General features: G+C 32.5%; 1 protein-coding gene across 1 annotated transcript in view; it reads right to left on the minus strand.

Annotated features, from left to right (window-relative positions):
* LOC114345846 (protein Wnt-10b) overlaps nucleotides 1–20,329 on the minus strand; it is a 160,045-nt gene extending 139,716 nt beyond the window's left edge. The window contains exon 1 of the mRNA XM_028296658.2: nucleotides 19,877–20,329. Coding sequence (XP_028152459.2) covers nucleotides 19,877–19,935 — 59 coding nt within the window. The 5' untranslated portion in view covers nucleotides 19,936–20,329. The remainder of the gene's footprint in view (nucleotides 1–19,876) is intronic.
* Nucleotides 20,330–20,816: the final 487 nt, after the last annotated feature.

A 20,816-nucleotide genomic window follows, 5' to 3' on the forward strand; every position in this document is an offset into this window, starting at 1 on the left:
ATATATTATATCAAAATCAAGTATTATTATATTTATTTAAAGAACAGTGGACCTACCATTCGTTGATATGCCTTCCTTTTTCGAAAACACAATAAGATATTACAATACTTTCTGTGAAGAATAATGCATGATTTTGAGTTGTATCAGTCTTGTAAAGAAGTTATGTTTAAAATGAATTTTAGTATTCTTCTGAGTTAAGCCATTATTTTAGATAATTAAAAAAAATAAAACCAGTGTGGACTATTTCATTTAAAAAAATGTCTCTAGGATTTAGGGGTAGATTCATGTTAAAGCTGACTTCTTCCAAAAACAATGAAGAGGCTAGATTATGGGACGATAAAAAGTATTTTTAAAGAAAGGCAAGTATTTTTCAACGATAGTTTACTGCAGAATTACAGTCTTTCTTAGTTTTTACACTTTGTTCTTATTTTTTTGACGAATATACATTTGTAAAAAATCAAGTAAAAAAATTTGAATGAAGAAGTGAGTTACCTCGAAACGTATACATTATTTCCAAAACATATTTTTTTCAGAAAAACGGCACATCTCAAAAATTGTATTGCCTAAAATAGGATTAAGAAAGTATGGGATTTATCATAGCCTTTTACAGGTTTGTACACACCAAAGACAAAATATTTTAATACATTTAAAATATACAAAATTTAACACATTTTGATATATGACGGTATTCATCCAAGGTAGATTTTTGTTTTTTATGTCATTTCAAAAACAAAAAGTTACTTATATAGTTAAATAAACTCAATCACCTCCTCCAACAAAAGAGTAAATTGAAACTTAGCAACTTAAAAAGACACAATTAAAATTAAAATACGACAGTTGTTGTGAATTTATCGAATAGCCAGTGGACAGCAACGGGGTATCTGATGCTTCCAAAGAGCCTAAATTTTGCTATAACCTGGTCATAAATTGCAACACTAGACACAATCAGCCCTGTTAAAAAAGTCTGTTAATATGTACCTTCACATCAAAAAGAACAATACTCAGTGCTTTGTGAAACAAACTATGTATACAGAAGATGAGTTAAGAAGAACCCAACCAAATATTTGGAAATAAAAATAGATAGTACCCGTATCCAAGGAATTATTTGACAACATTCCAAAGTAAATGATTAGTATTCCCTTACAACAGAATATCTCACTTATACAGTGAGCACGTAAAGGTTGGAATAAATTCATTTTCTCGAGAATGGACGATTTTGGAAAAAACTCCTGAAACAGGTCAATTTTTATTTTTAAATTTCGACTTTTTGGCATATGTATCATACTAGTAACGTCACCCATCTGGGCGTGATGACGTAATCTATAATTTTTTTAAATTATAATACGGGTCGTCTGATAGCTCATTTGAAAGGTAATTCAATTCTCTATTCAGTAATATAAACATTAACATAATTATTTATACAGGGTGTCCAAACAAAATTTTTTGAATTAAATTTATTGGCATAAAAAGAAGAATGTGTATAATTTGTTTAACTCAATATACATTTTACTGTTATCAGAACACAGGAAATAATGTTTATTTGACAAATAAATATTGTTTTTTTGCTTAAATTCAATATTAAAGCCGCCACCCAACTTCCTCTTGACAGTTTGAACATTTAATTTAAGCGAAAAGCAATGATAATTTTTCAAATAAACATTTTTCTCTGTTTTCTGAGAGCAGTAAAATGTATTTCGAACTAAATAAATTGCATGCATTCTTCTCTTTATGTCAATAAATTTAATTAAAAAAATTTTTTTGGACACTCTGAATAAATAATTATGTAAATGTTTATATTACTGAATAGATAATTAAATTACCTTCCAAATGAGCTATCACAAGACCCCCATTCCCATTTAAAAAAATCATCGATGACGTCATCACGCCCAGATGGGTGACGTCACAAGTATGATATATATGCCAAAAAGTCGTAATTTAAAAATAAAAATTAACCTGTTTCAGGATTTTTTTCCAAAATCGTCCATTCTCGAGAAAATGAATTTATTCCAACCTTTACGTGCTCACTGTATAGTACAAAAAATACACAAAACCAACTTGGACTAACTTTAAAAATATCACAACGAAAAAATTCCTCTACTGGCTGTATACCATAAAAAATCACAAAAAATAAAAACCTTATCTTGTAAAAGGTATATTTAAAATCCCTAAAAAGGGCTGTATCACAACAAAACGTTTTCGGAATCAATATTCCATCATCAGTGTTAACACCTAAAATAAGTATAACTCTATAAGTAAAACAAACCTGAGGTTAAATTTTGACAAAGGTAAAAAAGTGAATAGATAGTTATATTTACAGGTTTACATGCTTTAAGCCACCAAAATGTACGGGTAAAAACCCTTAAATTGATATTAAACAATTGGGGTTTCATTATATTATCTGATTTTAAAGGATGTCAAAAATATTTCCAGATTAACCCCTGGCATCACATGACATCAACCATATTGGTTGGGAAATTGTAGGTAGAACCTTAAATGGCAGAGTTTAGGTGACAACTGACCGGAATGGCCCTCTGAAGTATGTCAGCACTAGACTGACACCGTACCTTGACAGAATGTAATAATATGTGTAGTTACGTCAGCCCGAAGAATTTAAATTTTATGTTAATATTTAAAATAATAACAGTATTGAAAAATTTGTTGGGATTCAAATTAATCTACCCTAAACAAGTATGATGGATAAAAGTTACAAATTATAGAATCAAACAGAAGTGAATTAATACTTTCTTTAAGGTAGGCAATTATCATTCATGATACATGATTGAAAATTATAAATTGTAAATACAGAGTTGTACTTTTCTAAGATATTAGTTAACTAATATCTAGTTAATTAGTCTAACTAATATCTGGCTAATAACTTTTGGCTGAAGTAACTACACATATTATTATATTCTGTCAAGGTACGGTGTCAGTCTAGTGCTGACATACTTCAGAGGGCCATTCCGGTCAGTTGTCACCTAAAGTGTGCCATGTAAGGTTCTCCCTACAATTTCCCAACCAATATGGTTGATGTCGTGTGATGCCAGGGGTTAATCTGGAAATATTTTTGACATCCTTTAAAATTAGATAATATAATGTAACCCCAACTGTTTAATATCAATTTAAGGGTTTTTACCCGTACATTTTGGTGGCTTAAAGTATATAAACCTGTAAGTATAACTATCTATTCACTTTTTTACCTTTGTCAAAATTTAATCTCACGTTTGTTTTACTTATAGAGTTATACTTATTTTATGTGGTAACACTGATGACAGAATATTGATTCCGAAAACGTTTTATTGTGATACAGCCCTCTTTAGGGATTTTAAATATACCTTTTACAAGATAAGGTTTTTATTTTTTAACTTTAAAAATGTTATTATATTTCCGGCGGATATTTCTTTGATAAAGTAAAATATGATCGACTCATGGAAATTCTGAAAACTAAAAACCTAGATGAAAGAGATTTAAGACTAATAGCACACCTCTATTACAATAAGCAAGCAATAGTAAGAATTGAAAAAGAAACATCTGAAGTAATGGAAATAAAGAGAGGAGTCCGGCAAGGCTGCATACTATCACCTCTATTATTTAACGCTTATTCTGAAGAGGTAATGCGAGACACTCTGGAAGATGAAACAGTCGGCATAAGAGTAAATGGAGTCTTAGTTAACAACATCAGATATGCAGATGATACAATAATAATAGCCGATAGTTTACAAGACCTGCAAAGACTCATGAGTAAAATAGTAACGTGTAGTAGGGAGTACGGACTCTCTCTCAATATCAAAAAGACGAAGTTTATGAAAATTAGTAAAAACAACCACAATACTAACGAAATCTTGATATTAGAGCGCCAGCAGATCGAAAGAGTAAATAAGTACACTTACCTAGGGATCACTGGGATATTTAACGAATATATTAATGGCCATCCAACGCCAGATGAATGGAAAACAGCATATATGACTTCAATATATAAAAAAGGTGACAGGAGAAATTGTAAAAACTATAGAGGGATATCGGTCACAAGTTCAATGAGTCGGCTATATGGTCGAATACTACGGGACCTGATAGAGGAAGATTATCAATCGTCTGAAGACGAAGAACAAGGAGGATTTCGAGCAGGTCGTTCATGTACAGATAACATATTTTGTCTTAAACAAATTATAGAAAAGAAAGTTGTGACAAATAGAGGGTTACATATGACTTTTGTAGATCTTGAGAAGGCATATGACACAGTCTCGCTAAATAAACTATGGGAAGTCCTGGGCACATCAAACATACATCAAACATTGGTAAGTGCTCTCAAAGATCTATATTACGGTTCAACCACCCAAATGAAATTCGGAAACCTCTTAGCTGAAAAAATTGCAGTCACTAAGGGTCTCAGACAGGGATGTTATATCTCTCCGACTTTGTTTAAGATTTATATCTCTGCAGCTCTAAAACAATGGAAAAGGAAAGTAAAAGGAATGGGTATACAATTGAACGATCAGCATTGCATATATACTTTACAGTTTGCAGATGATCAGGTGGTGATCTCAAACGACAAAGACGACATGGAATATATGCTTAGAAAGCTCATTGAAGAATACTAGAAATGGAGATTAAATATCAATTTAGAAAAGACAAAATACCTCTCAATTGGCGCTGAAGCAGAACAACTCGATATCGAAGACAATCAAAAAATAAATCCATGTGACGAATATAAATACCTGGGCGTCATCTTCGACCGTAGTGGAAAAGACGAACGAGAAATAGAACATCGAATCATACAAGCACCGAAGAGCTATAGCATCTAGAAATCTAAATGGAGTTCTATGGAGTAAAGAAATATCAAAGAAAAGAAAATGGAACATATATAAGACAATGGTTAAAACTAGCCTGCTTTATGGAGCCGAGACATGGAGAATAACGGAGAAATATAAGAAAAAGGTCGAAGCCACGGAAATGGATGCCATCAGAAGATCGATGAGAATATCAAGAGCCAAAGAATAAGGAATGAAGTAATAAAACAACAAATGGGTGTAGAGGGCACTATAGTTGAGGATATTGAAAGAAAACAGCTCATATGGTATGGGCATGTGAGCCGAATGGGGGACGAAAGATTGCCTAAAAAAACTATGATGTGGCAACCCCCAGAGAAGAAATAACGAGGAAGACCACCACAGAGCTGGAATCTGGGAGTTAGGAAAGCGATTAGCGCTCGAAATCTAAATGAAGACCTAACTCAGGACAGAATACAGTGGCGTTTTGGAGTCGGACAACGTCGTAAGACGTTATGAAACCGAATATATATATACCTAGGAACCTTAACATAACAGAAAATAATGACTACACTGCAGAAATCAAAGTCAGAATCGAAAAAGCACGTTCTAATTTTATGAAAATGAAAAAGGTCCTATGTAGCAAAGATTTAACATTAGCTCTTAAAGTACGCCTAGCAAAATGTTACGTATACAAACAGTGTGCTATACTATGGAGTTGAATTATGGACGTTAAATGTAGAGACAATGAGACGACTTCACGCCTTTGAAATGTGGACTTATAGAAGAATTATGAGAGTTTCCTGGGTAGATAGAGTTATGAACAACGAAGTACTAAGAAGAATAGGTAAAGAGAAGGAAGTTGAACTTACAATTAGAGAAAGAAAACTACAGTATCTCGGACACGTGATGCGGGGCGAGAAGTATGGCATCCTACGACTCATAATGCAAGGAAAGATAGATGGCAGAAGAAACATCGGAAGAAGACGAATTTCATGGCCGAAGAACCTGTGAGAATGGTTTGGATGCAGCTCAAAACAACTATTTAGAGCTACTGCCTTAAAAAATAAAATAGCTATGATGATTGCCAACCTCCTTAGCTGAGATGGCACCTGAAGAAGAAGAAGTATATTTCTAAATATTTCTTTAATTCAATGATAAACGAAGAAACTACAACAACGTATACACGTTTAACTCACGGTTTACAACATATCTAATAGCAGATTTCTACATTTTTTTTTTATTTCTTTTTTTTTTATTTGAAAACTTGCAAATTTACAATCTACTCTGTACAAAGGAGTATTAAGTAAAACTGATAATTTTGTAATGTTTTGTAGGTGTTGCCGGCCAGTGCCGGTTCACCTTATTCACCACTGTATTCACTAACACAAATGTCACTCACACAAGTCTTCTGGCCACTGTCTCTTGAGTCTCCTAACTGGCAATGGACGATTGGAAAGCGTGGAAATCAGCTCGTTGTTGTGATTGATACTTCTTTTTCTATGTTTGGTCGCATGCAGTCCTATTACATCCTTTATGAATGGTATTTTTAAGTCCTCATGTAATGTTTGGTTTGAAATATACCAGGGTGCATTTGCAATGATTCTTTAAGTTTTTGATTGGTATGTCTGCAGAATTTTGGTGTTTGATGGTTTCGTACATCCCCATAGTTCAATCCCGTAGGTCCATATAGGTTTTAGTATTATTTTGTATATTTCCAGTTTGTTTTCTATGGATAATTGTGATCTTCTACCAAGAAGCCAATTCATTTGTCTGGTTTTTATTTGGAGTTGTTGTTTTTTAGCTTTAATGTGCGCTTTCCATGTTAGTTTCTGATCAAGGTGAATACCTAAATATTTGACTTCAGCTTTCACTGGTATAACTTGGTGGTTTATTGTAACATGTGGACAATTTACATGTCTGTTCGTAAATGTTATGTGAGCCGATTTTTCGTGGTTGACTTTGATTTTCCATTTTTGGAGCCAGTTTTGTAATCGATCTAAATGTGTTTGTAGCTTGTTAGAGGTCACTACTGGATCATGGTCAAGCGCAATTATTGCTGTATCATCGGCAAACGTGGCGATAGTTGTTTCGTTGGTAGTTGGTATATCAGCAGTGTATAATAAGTACAAAAATAGTCCCAAAACACTACCTTGGAGTACTTCTGCCCTTATGAGTTGGTAGCTTCTGTTATCTTTTCCATTTTGACATCGAAATGTCTGTCGGAAAGGTATGATTTTAGAAGTAAGTAAATCTGACTCGGCATGTTTGTTTTTAATTTGTATAACAGCCCTTGGTGCCAAACCTTATCAAAGGCTTTCTGAATATCTAGAAATGCTGCAGTGCAAATGTTCTTGTTTTCTAAACCGTCTCTGATTAAATTTACTATCCTATGGCATTGCTGAGTTGTGGTGTGTTTTTCCCTAAAGCCAAATTGATGATTTGGTATTAAATTATTTATGGAGGTTATACTATTTATTCTATTTGCAGTAGTCGCTCAAATATTTTAGAGAGTATAGGCAGCAGGCTTATAGGTCTGTAAGAGGCAGCTTCTGTTGGTGGCTTTCCAGGTTTGGCGATCATGATAATTTCAGCAAATTTCCATTGCATTGGATAGTAGGAAAGATGAAGAATTCGGTTGTATAAAGTAGTGAGAAACACGATAGCTCTTCTTGGTAAATGTTTGAGAATTTCTCCCACTATTAGATCATAACCTGGAGCTTTATGGGAGTTGATTTTCTTTACCTCTTCCATAATTTCTGATGGAGTAATTGATCTAGCAGGGGGTGATAGTTGACAGGGAGCATCTAAATAGCTATTTATTTCTTCATCTTCGAATAAATCTACTGGCGCAAATACTTTTTCAAGGTGTTCAACAAAAACTCTTGCTTTTTCCTCATTTGATCTAGCCCATGCATTATCGTTCTGTCTTAATGGAGAAGCTGTTACGACAGGTCTTTTTATTTTTTGGGTCGCTCTCCACAATGAGTGATCACTGGGAGTCAGGTTTTTGATGAAATATTCAAAAGATGTATTTCTGGATTCTTGAAGTGCTGAATGTAGTATTTCTACATCTAAAACCGTACCTGTCCTAGGTACCTTTATCAAAGATGCTGATCAATCTTTAGCGAGACTGTCGAATAAAATTTAACCCTATTCCTGTATACAGTGACGTCTCGAGTCTCGAGATCGATTGAATGGACGCCGTCGTCACTATGTCACTATTCGTTTTGTCTTGCCTCTTAGCTCGGATCTGCAAGTGAAAAACAGACATCCGGTGAAGACGAGTGTGACCCGCTAAGGGTAATTCGTGAATAAATTAGCAGGACTTTATTGCTTCGTCGATTGATTGACAATTGATGAATTGATGAGTAGTTGCTGTTAGGTGTCCTGCATAAAAAGCTCCTGTCTGAGCTGAATGAGAGGGTCTTCTCTTTGAAGTGATCTAGATAAGTGTATTAATATGTTTGCACGAGCATAATTAGTTTAATCTCCATTATTAAAGTAAGGATCTCAAAAATAAAAATAAATTAACCCAGATAGTACCTATACTTTTTTTTTCTACGAGCGTGCAAAAATGTCTACTTTCGCGCACGCATTTTAGTTTAGAAAGTTTCACTTTTTCGCACGCGTGTTACTTTTCCGCACGCGATTTTTACTTTTCCGCACGCGTGTTAATTTAGATATGTTAATATGGCCTTAAAGTAATTATAATACATGCAATAAACTAATATTTAGATATTATTTACTAATTTATTTCAAATATATCTTATTGTGTTCCTGTTTTAATGAAATTAACGCGAAAATTCGATGAAATAAAATTATTTTGACATAATATTCGAAAGTCAAATCGGTAGACAATAATAGTCGTTTTGAATCATCGTCATGGAAACCAAGATCGTCGTCATGCTAACTAATTATATTGAAAGTTTGGTTTTGACAACCTTGTCAAGATTTAATTTGTGTATGTATTTTCATATTAATTAAATTATTTGATTAAGATTTGGTAATTTTTTAAAGACTCTTAGAAAAAATATTGTTCCTAACTCTTGCAGAAAGTCTCTTTTCCGCACTCGACTGCTTGCCGAACTCCCGCTTCGCGTCGTTCGGCAAACTGCAGTCGCGTGCGGAAAATAATGACTTTCTGCACTTGTTAGGAAAATAACTATTTCTTGAATTTTTAAAATAATTAATTTTTGGGCTTTTTAATATTTACAAAAGTAAAGTTTGGGTGAGATTTTGATAAAAATACGGTTAGTGTAGGAAACAGGTTGAACCTCGCAAAATGGACAAAAGTCCGGTTTTATTTTTTTTTTCTAGTATATCAAGGGGTGCTTATTATAAGACTAACTTTTTCTTAAAAAATTTCGCCCCGAATCCCCCCTTTTCATCCCTTTAAAGGGGGTAATTTGTGGTTTATGCGAAACGTAGCCCTTCCTGTACGTTTTGCAAAAAATTTACTTAATAGTAAATGAAGAGGACTATAAATATTTCCTACTATTGATTTCCCGAAGGCATATCTATCACCCACCGATTAGCGGGGGTGGCGCCCCAAAATTGAAAAGTTTTTAAAAAAGATGTTTTAAAAAAATATATTTTTCCCTAATTGTAATGGAAATCAAGAAGAACCCTGCGGCAATTAATCACAAATAAGTGACTGATTTTTTGGTATAGGTTTTATTTAAGGGCAATTGACCATTTTTTAATTACAGGGTGTTACATTTTAAAAAACCCCTTTTTATACCATCTGAACCGCTTATGCTAGAGTAAAAAAACTTTCAGCGATTACCCATGTAAAAGTATTATTTACAAATTTGTATAATGCACCCCCATATTTTCCCCGGAACCACCCCAAAAAAGGAGAATTAATAAAGAAAATAATAAAGAATTGATTTTGGGCTACCACTGTGGCTTTAGGGTGCTAAGAAAATAAAATATGCATAGGTCATAATGTGTAGCAGACAGTGTGTTCTTTTATTTTCCATATGTACGTTATCAATAAAATGAATAGGTGACAAAAAAAAAAACAAAAACTGGAGCCTGCCAAAGCATGTCTGAGGTTTACGGCGCTACTGTGCCGTAACGGTTGCTTATACGAAGAAAATGCATGGGACCTCATTTGTAGAGAAAATAGTGGTCTTTAATTCTGTATAAGTTTATTTTCAAAAAAATGCATAGGTAATGAGAAAATCGTAAAAACATGCTCGTCAAGGGTTAGGGGTAGTTTCTGCAGTTTATTTTCAAGTATAGGGGTAGTTTCCGCAGGGATGTTGCAATAACCATATATATTTATGAAAAACCCTATTGATGGAGCATATGGCCATATGAGCCAAAAAGCAAAAAAAAAATTTTTTTTCAACCCCCCATTTTATTTTATTTTTTTGGGCTACAGGGGTTGCATCAAGAAATCGCTTTTCGTGTCCATGCATGGGTAATAAGAACGTGCACATAAATATATATGAAGCGTTTTAATAAAGATCATGGTGTGTGAAGGATTCCACGAAAATCACTTTCTTCATTAATTCTCCCTTTTTTTTGTGGTGGTTTCGGGGAAAAATGGGGTGCATTATACAAATTTGTAAATATCACCAGTACATGGATAATCGCTGAAAGTTTTTTTACTCTAGCATAAGCGGTTCAGATGGTATAAAAAGAGGTTTTTTAAAATGTAACACCCTGTAATTAAAAAATGGGCGATTACCCTTAAATGAAACCTATACCAAAAAATCAGCCACTTATTTGTGATTAATTGCCGCAGGGTTTCTTCTTGATTTCCATTACAGTTGGGGAAAAATAATTTTTTTAAAACATCTTTTTTAAAAACTTGTCAACTTTGGGGCGCCACCCCTGCTAAACGGTGGTTGATAGACATATGCTGTCGGGAAATAAATAGTATGAAATAAAGTCCTCTTCATTTTACTATTAAGTAAATTTTTTGCAAAACGTACAGGAAGGGGTTCGGTTCGCAAAAACCACAAATTACTCCCTTTAAAGGGTCGAAATTTTAAAGCCGTAAAGGGGGGCTTCGGGGCGAAATTTTTTACGAAAAAGTTAGTCTCACAATAAACACCCCTTGATATACCAGAAGAAAAAACCAGACTTGTGTCTATTTTGCACGGTTCAACCTCTGTTTCCTACACTAGGTACTTTTTCAAAAATTGGTGTCCTTTTAAAAGCCAGGTGGCAGTGGCGGCTCGTGACCTCAGTATCCGGGTAGGCAACACATATGGTGTATAATAATAAGTACTGTTATATTTCTATTTGATCTGAACATTAAATTTTGATAATTATAAAAAGGATTCAATTTAATATAAAATATTTTCAATTTTCTCAACCACGGGCATATAAATTTAGAACAACCTGCATACAACAAATTGTTATATTTAATTTTAAGAAGTGATTAGAAGAAGTATACGAAACTCGGGACAATGCGCTTAGAATAAACAAAGTGAATGGCGCGTACCATTATCGTTGTTCGCGGAAGGTTCGATCATTAGCCTATGCTAAATAAGACTCAAGTGAAATCGATAATAGGTCATTATCGTTGTTCGCGGAAGGATCGATCATTAGCCTATGCTAAATAAGACTCAGTTGAAATACATAATAGGTCATTATCGTTGTTCTCGGAAGGTTCGATCATTAGCCTATGCTAAATAAGACTCATTTGAAGTAGATAATAGGTCATTAAATTTTGTAAATAGTAGAAAGTAATTTTAGAATGGGAATTAACTATTTTTTTTGGAAATCCATTAAGCATATTTAGAAAGATTAAAAATGGGTTTTGAGGAATACTGCGAATGAGAGTTGGTGGTGGAAGGTTGATTTGTGAATCTGGAAGGGATATTTAGAAAGTAGGTGAATGACTGAAAAGAGAGATCAGAATGTTTTGAGCTGTCGAGAAGTGAAGTCCAGTAGTAGACGGTAGTGTACGGAGAGTGAGAAAGCCGGTGTAGTTCCGTGAGTGTGGAGTATCTATCGTGGAACGAGAGGTAGGCCAGGTTAGAGTAAAAGAACCTCCTTGAGCCAAGAGTGTCCCGGTAGCTGATTGCAGTTTCGAAAAAGGTAGAATACAGCATCACGACAGAAGCAGGTACGAGAGCTATACGAGCTAGTTTTCACAGGAGAACATTACTGAAAGCCAGGACGAGGTTTTGATCGCAGCCAAGGATAGCAGGAAACGGGTCTTGTGTGAAGACATTCTCAGTTCACCAGAAAAAGGTCAGTCTCATTTGTTTGGACATGAATGTATGGGTTTTTCGTATTAAATACCACATTATAAATTGAAGAACATAATAAATAATATCAGAAAAGCTTCATCAAACTTAAATAGAATTGTTGCTAATAAATCCTAATAGTTAAATGTTAATAAAAACTTTCAATTGGAAACCAAAAGGAAATAAGATTCCCATTTGTAAATGTTATGTTTAAGAAAAATAAGATCTAGCAAATATTAAGCAGTGATTGCCATTTAAATAAAATAAACAATATTTTGATTATAATTGTAACCCATATGTGTGTATTATTTTACTCTTTTCTTTCCTATCCCGATTAGGAACCATTGAGAAATACTTAGAAGCCACGAGAGTAAGTAATTAATTTTATAATTCGCCCTGAGATTGAAAACATATTGATATGTGATCTGGTAAATAAATTAGATTATGATTAATGCATTGATTAAATTAAATGACATATAAGAATATTATCTCATATCAATAATAAAGATCACATCAGTACATACCTATATAGGTACAGGGTGTTTGGTAAAGAATGGGCCATAGCTTAACCTTACATTCCTGAGCTTAAAATTGGTAGATTTAAGCTAACTTACCTTAGTACCAAAGTTAATAATAAGCGAAATACAGGGTGTCAAACTTAAACTTATATTTTATTTATTCTTGAATATTTCCTGACAGACATGGGATAACAATACGAAATTTGGTAGGTAAGCGGGGTTTTTTTGGGATTAGAAATCTAAATTTGCCACCAAAAATGATCTATTACCCAGAGGGCGCTACATACGTCTTTCAGCGCTCATTTAATACGTTCAATTTTTTTTATCTCCCACGCCACGTAGTTTTTGAATCAACATTTTTATTCTCTTAATATTTTTACTTTAAAAAGGTATACTACATTCATCTCGCTAAGCTCAACTGTTTTCGAGATAAACGCATTTTAAGTCTGCGATACAACATAATTTTTGCATATCATTGTAGCTAGACCCGAAAAATATACTTGAAACCATAATAATTGTGCCAGTTCTCATATTTATGTCGCAAATTCCATTTGAAGAAATTTGAGATTCATTTTTGTAAATTTTTATGATTTTAAGTTATTTTTCGGGTGTAACTGTAACTACAATGATATGCTGCAAAAAATTGTGTTGCCTTGCAGATTTAAAATGCGTTTATCTCTAAATAAAAACGGTTGAGTTTAGCGAGATGAATGTAGTATATCTTTTTTAAGTAAAAATATTAATAGAATAAAATTTTTTATTTAGAAAGTATGTAGAGTGGGTAATAAAAAAATTGAACCTATTAAATTAGCGCTGAAAGGCGTATGTGGCGCCCCCTGGATAATACATCATTTTTGGTGACGAATTTAGATTTCTCGTCTCAAAAAATTCTCGCTTACCAAATTTTGTGTTATTATCCCATGTCTGTTAGGAAATATTCAAGAATAAATAAAATAAAAGTTTTAACTTTGACACCCTGTGTTTCGGTTATTATCAACTTTCGTACTAAGGTAAGTTAGCTCAAATCGACATATTTTAACCTCAGGAATCTACTGTTAAGCTATAGCTCATTCTTTACCAAACACCCTGTATACAATGTGTCGCATTTAAGATGAAGACACCCTTATATTTCGGCTATTAAAATAAATATAGATTTGAAATTTTGCAGTCATTGATTTTGATGGTTTACACTTTTTAAGATAGTCAACTGAAATTTAAATTTTAAACGCGGCCTACTGCGAATTCACAAACAGGACGAATTTTCAATATTTTGTTTCGCGTTAGAGATATCGTAAAAAGTCATTTGGAAAAATTGTTAGAAATATTATTCTGACCCCACATACCAAATTTCACGACAAAATTCGAACTTTTCGTTTTTTTCAGAATTGGTAGTCAAGATCCTAAAACATGCAATTGGCAGTTCCGAGATGCAGCTCGACACAACCAATGTCAAAGGCTCAAAAAAATCTAGCCTACCTATAGCCCGAAAATACACGGCCAGGCAAGCGACAATATAGCCGCTGTGCTTAGCGTAAAGAGTGAGACAAATGCGAATTCTGTTCGGCTACTTTTTAGAGATTCTGCCCTAGGGTAAAGCCGTCGTAGTAATGCTACGCTACGGGTAGCGTACAATAATTATTACAACTTCAGAGATGAATTAAAAAGTAGCTTTGCTTTATTTTAGATTTTTAGATACTTCGGTATTGTCTCAAAATTTATAAATTACAGTTTTGAAATAAGTAATTTATATTAATAAATAATTTATCATTGTACATTTGAAGAGCTTAGGCGGCGCCTACCTTGCCTACCCTGACGGGCCGCCCCTGCCAGGTGGCATATTCAATGGCTATGACAAACAAAAAAATTACAAGCCAGAAATTAAAAATTTAAAGATTTTCTTTTTAATTATTGCAATTAGATTATTAGGTCCACGGTTGATTGTTTTTACAATTACATAAACAAATTAACTAAAAATTATGATTACTCAATGAACAACACGAAATAAAAATCAAAAATATATCATGATATTATTGATATTACCAAGAACACCCAAATTGAAGCGTCAAAATTAATAAATAAATCATTTCATAAACACCGTTATGGTTTTCTTTAGATAAACAAGAAATCAAAACAAACTAATATACCGTAATAATACCAGGAAAAGAAATCCGCGTAGTAAAGATACTTAATGGAATATATCTGTTTTATTAAAATGTAAATAAATATTTCTTTCAACAGGAGGCACTAGAGACTAATTACGCACAAAATATTATTGTTTGTCTTTTTTAATAAAAGGAAATATAGTTCTAGTGCCATTTAAATATCTTGGAAGCATTATGACATCAACACCTAAACAGAAATAAAGAAATGGAAACATATAAGTTTTGGTAGGGCAGCCCAAGCGGAGATTTTTGCAATTAGGGGAGAGTTGGACAAAACGGGATACCATTCTGGTTTATTTTTATTACGGAAGAAATGTTAAAGAAATTATCACATTATTATTTTTTATAGGTAGAACATTTATTGAAGCACACAAAAAACATATTTTTAGCTATTTTTAATGACTGGAAAATAGTAAAAAAAAAATCTTTATTAAAGTCCTGCACATCCCGTTTTAGCATACCACGGTTGGATAAAACGGGATAGGTTCACAATATTTAATTTTTTGCATAAAATTATCTAAAAAGTATATTTAAGTAGATATAAGACTGCAAAGCAAAATTTACCTTTGAAAAAACAATATCTTCAGTAGCGAGAAACTTAAAAATAGGCTTTTTATGTTTTATTGCAAGATGGGAAATAAGACCTTTTATTTAGGATTAGGTACGTATATCAGAACAAAAGTCACATAAAAATATGTTGTTCTTTCCTGCAGTATGAGAACACGCTTTATCGCTATGTAAAAAATTAATAGGCCAACAAATAAATAGGTGAATAAAACGGGATAAAAAAAACTGTATCCCATTTTATCCAACTTATAAGTGTCCCGTTTTGTCCAACTCAGACATGTTTCAAAACAAAAATGGCTCCTGCCTAAACGTGAAAGTAAAATTAGATAGACTGTACATGAGAATATTCGTTACTGAGTGCTTAATTAAATGTAATACAACCATCTCCCTTTACAACTCAAATCTGCAACATCCATTCTCAAGTTCCGTAAAATGACAAAAGCTCATTTATCTAAAAGACCATATTATTCAGTAGAAGAGTTTCTTAATGACTAACTAAGAAATCACAGTAATGTACAAGTAACTAAAGTGTATTTATATACAATATTTGGGTGTCACATACAGCAGCTTAAACTTATTAGTTCCTTTGTTTGCGTTATATTATATTATGTTGTATGTTCAATTTTGCAATTTATAGTAATTTTGCAATATATTGGTTTTTGTTTTTTTACTTCACTTTTTTAACTTGTTTATATTTTTTTTATTGACGATTTATCTAATTTTATAAAATTGTATTTGTTATTGTTATGTATATCTTTTTCGTGAATATATGTTAAGCTTTGTCCATAAAATTGTATAATTTTCAGTGACAATAAAGCATATTTCTTCTATTCTATTCTAATAGTCACCGGAATTATATGTTTAGATATGTAGTCAATATAATGTAGAAAACAACGCACTTAAAAGTACAAATTACCAAAAAAATAGAGTCAAACAATTCTAAATACAACAACTTTTCATAAAATAATGGCATCGAGGTAAAACGAACTGAGAATGTTAAAATGACGACTGAGAACAAGTTTTTGTCGTTGTCCGATTGATAGGAGCACTAGTTGGGTCTCTAGGCTAGGTATTCCATTTTATCTGACTATCCCGTTTTATCCAACTCCCCTACTTGAGGGACACGTGGGGAGAAACCTTGTACCTTGTAAATGTACCCCTACCATGTATGGACTTTTAATACAGCGGACCTCGATAAGGAAGGTCCGAAAAATAAATAGTACATATCCTAGATGTTTTAATTTCAAGAAAGGATACTGGATATGAGAAACACAGTCCTGAAGAAGTTCACTTTCATAAGGATCCTATTTATTGGCCTTGGATCTTATTGGGCAAAATTAAGTACGATACAATTAGGTCCTACCCAATTAAGCGAAGCTGACATGAATTTTCCTTAAAATTGAAGATATTAATTGCTTAAGGAGGTAGACGCAAAATCTTGGTCCAATGCTGTTTAAAAGCATTCGTTTTTTTCGAATCCTGAGAAAACTAATAAGTATTTTTGAAAAATTTAATCGCAGAATAAAAGATTTCATTATTACCGAGGGCCGAAAGTCCCTGAAAACTTCTATAATGTTTATTTGAATAAGTTACAAGAGTTTGAAAAAAAAAAGAAAAAATTTAGAGTGATTTTTAATTTCAAATATTTCATTCAAAAGCAACTTTTTGTTTATTCCAAGGACTTTCAGCGCTCGGTAATAATGTAATATTTCATTCAGCGTTTAAATTTTTCAAAAATATTTATTAGTTTTCTTATGATGAAAAAAATTAGTGCATTTAAATTGCATTGGACCAAGATTTTGCACCTACGCCCTTAAAACAAACACACCAGAAGTCTCTCATTTATTTAATTTAAGCAAATTGTGTAATGTAGAAATAATGCCAAGAGTTTGGCTGATGTAGGTATTCTTAATCAAAAGACTATATAAATTGTTTTTCTTCCAAAATGTTTAAAACTTTTCGTAGTGCGTTTGTTGAGGGTTATAATGATTAGAGATATTTTACTCACGTTATAGAACGACATGAAAAATAAAAATGACACACTTGTATATCTACAAAATCTTAAATTGATTAAAAAAATCGATTTCTTCTAGAACGACGATTGGGTGACTAAATTAGAAATTAATAAACATGGAAAAAGCTGGATGAGTTTCTGTTGTAAAAATTTAATGTTGTTAAATTTTTAGTAGGCCAAAATTTGAGTTTTAGGGATGAAAATAACAAGATATATAAGCAACAAAATAGACGGTTTTTAAAATTAACTAAAACACTTCTTGCAAACTTTAATGATACAATACTCGACCACAATAATAGTAATAAAAGCACTCCATCAAATATGCCTCATTTTTATTTATACATATTTAAAATGAACAAATTTTCCTTTTAGGAAAGAAAATACCACATGAAAATATATCTGTGTTATAAACGAGCGTATATTTTTCAATTACTGTATATTCAACTTCTGATTTAAGTCATAAACACCAACTTAGCGTTGTAGTAAGGTTGATTTTATTAGATAATAAATCAAAGCAAATCGAAATTAGAAAGCATTTCTTAGAAATGGTTCTAATATCAGATTCGACAGGACCTGGTGTAACCAATGTTTTGAGTTTAGATTTTTGAGCTGTGGCTGTAACGGAGATTTTTTAAAATCCCGTGGACTGACCGGGTCGCAAATTTTTGGTCTACCTAACGAGTCAACGTTCTCGAGAAAGTATTTTAAGACAGCTGATTTTTTAATATATATTGTTCCTTATGTTTCCTCAAACACCATACCGGTCATCTGGCTGCTGATACATTACTGCGTAGCACATCTGTACAGGTAAATCCAAAATCAGGGTGATTGATTAGTGTGATAAAGCTTAGTAGATCCGTTATATGTAGTAATAGATAGCAACAAAAGTTAATAACAAAAATTGTAGCCAACTTTGAGCTTCACATTACAAAATTAACTAAAATGTTACAGGGTGTTCGATAACATAGTGGCAGACCAAACTTTTGTTTTTTTTTTAATGGAACACCCTATATTTTATTTTATATTCGAAATCTTCTTAACTTTCGCATCACAAAAATATAAAGGTTTATTATGTTATACAGGGTATTTACAAAGTTATAACCAATGTTCTATGAAAATCGTAATAAGTTCAGCTCCCTGTATAAATAAAAATAAGCAACCTTTGGCAAAAGACATGAGAAACTAGAAAAAAGACCATAGATATGAATGAAAGGAGGAAGGGTATGTGATAGGCATTGGAAATCAAATTTTTCTTTGTGGCATCCTATTCTTTTAGATATTATGTGATTAGAAGTTGGGAAAATTTTGAAGTGTTGAATACGTTTTGAATCAACGGAAGACATATTATGAGCAACAAAATAGAAACTTTTTAAAATTATTTGAAACAATAATTGCATACTTTAAACAATATCCGCCTACATTCATCACATATTTATGTAAAACTTTAATTTGTAGAATTTCAAGACAGAAAACAATATGTAAAAATTGGTGACAAAAGTGATCCTGAAGTAATTAATTACGGCATACCGCAAGGGACTGTTTTAGGTCCTCCTCTTTTTGCTCTATATGTTAGAGACATGCTCAAACTAAAATTTATTGGAAACACAATGAGTTTTGCTGATGACACCGCAATTTTAAGACCGATAATTGGGAAGATTTTAAAAATTATAGCCGAGCAAAACTTCAAAATTGTAAAAACATGGTTGCGAATAAACAAACGTACGTACGTACGTACGTTTATGTGAAAAAAAAAAATATTTATCTTTTGCAAAAATTCTCTGTTAACTTAAAAATAAATAGGAAAGAACAAATAAAAAATATCATATAAAAAATACGAAGATTGCTACCAAAATTCCGCTATTTTAAAGAGTTTTTGGAGGTTGAACAGCTTAAAATGCTTTACCTGTCTCTATTACAGTCTCATCTTACATGGGATTTTAGAATGAAGTGGACGAGCTGATTACCATCTGCTGACTCTTCAAAACACACATAAATGGTTTTTTAAACTAATATGGCAAAGGAAAACATATCCCTCAGATCAACTTTTCCAGGAAAGTCGGGTCCTTGGTGTTCGGCAATTGTACTACTTAGAGCTACTTAAAAATATTTACCAAGATAAAATTAAAGAAAAATTGTCATATAAATAGAAATCAAATTAGGAAATGTAAAAATAAAATAAATTATTTGTCAAAATAAAAAAAAGCTGTAAATATAAATCTCTGAACATTAATAAAAAAAACAAATAGATTAAGTCAAGAAGTAGATTTATGCTTTTAGATTTTTTTATGTTTATTTTATGTAGGTAAACTGAAATTGTAAATTATTGTAAAAATATTAATTTAAATAAACATATATTAGAATATAATATACATAGTGAAAATCTTAATATAATAGGACAAATAAAATTAAAGTAAAACCATAAATTTCATTAAAAAATAATTAGGGAAAATCAGAGGTTGGGTGTATACTATAGTTTAAACAAACTTACAATGAAGTAAAACACTTTTTATGAATCTGGGTTAAAAAAGTAATAAACCACCATTTTCGGTGGTTTATAATGAAGTATTCTCTTCATTGTAAGTTTGTTTAAATTTAAAAATTAAAATTTATTAAAAAATGAGACAATTTTCAAACTTACCAAGAAAAAAGAATTACAAATAACGCAAATATCGTTGCGACAGAACAAATAATAGTCATTATTCAAAAATCACAAGGGCTACATTATAAACAATCACCAATCCTTCCGCGCGAAGTTACATTCCCACCCGTAAACAAACACTCTACCAAAACTGAAAAAATATAAAGTTAACAACATTCACATGTCAGAAGGTCCTTAAAGGATCCTCCGGGGCACTTCTCACCCGGAAGTATTATCTCAAACCGAAGCGGTGTCTACTGATCACCATAACAAACATGAGCGGTAAGTCGAGGCGGCAAAGATCTTTGAAGAATAATCAGCAGTGTCAGAGATGGAGAGATGGGAGAGACAGAGAAGGATAGCATGGGGTGGTATGTGTAGTGGGCTACTCGCAGCGGACAACGCGCACAACGTGGGGTGTCAAGCGACGGAAAAAAAGAGGGGAAGGACGATAGTGATACCCGGCAGAGGCGTACTAATAGACACTGTTGAATGCGGACGGTAATGATTGATTGTACGGTTGGCAATTCGGGATCTATGGAATCAGCTCACTGAAAGGTTTGCCGAAGGCTAGGAAATTACACAATAAGTGTAAAGAGACGCCGGGGAAAATGAAATAAAGACCTATATCAATTATGAATGCAAGGTTAAAGCCTAGATATTTGTCCAAATGGACATGTCCAAAAAAATATTCGAAGTATAAATAAAATTATATTTCTTAAATTATTGTGATATATACAGGGCTATACTTCTTGTTCTTGCATATGTTGGTAAATCTGAAACAAAAATGTTAATAAAATGGGCGATAAATACTGCACTAAGGCATTCCTTCTTGGACTTCTTGTTTACTGGACATCTTTTGGTCAGGTGAAATTTGAAATTTACTATTAGATACAGATGTGTCGCATATATTAACTAAATTTTGAAGCAACCTAGCTCT

This window comes from Diabrotica virgifera, chromosome 2 (assembly GCF_917563875.1).
Source record: "Diabrotica virgifera virgifera chromosome 2, PGI_DIABVI_V3a".
Taxonomy (NCBI): domain Eukaryota; kingdom Metazoa; phylum Arthropoda; class Insecta; order Coleoptera; family Chrysomelidae; genus Diabrotica; species Diabrotica virgifera.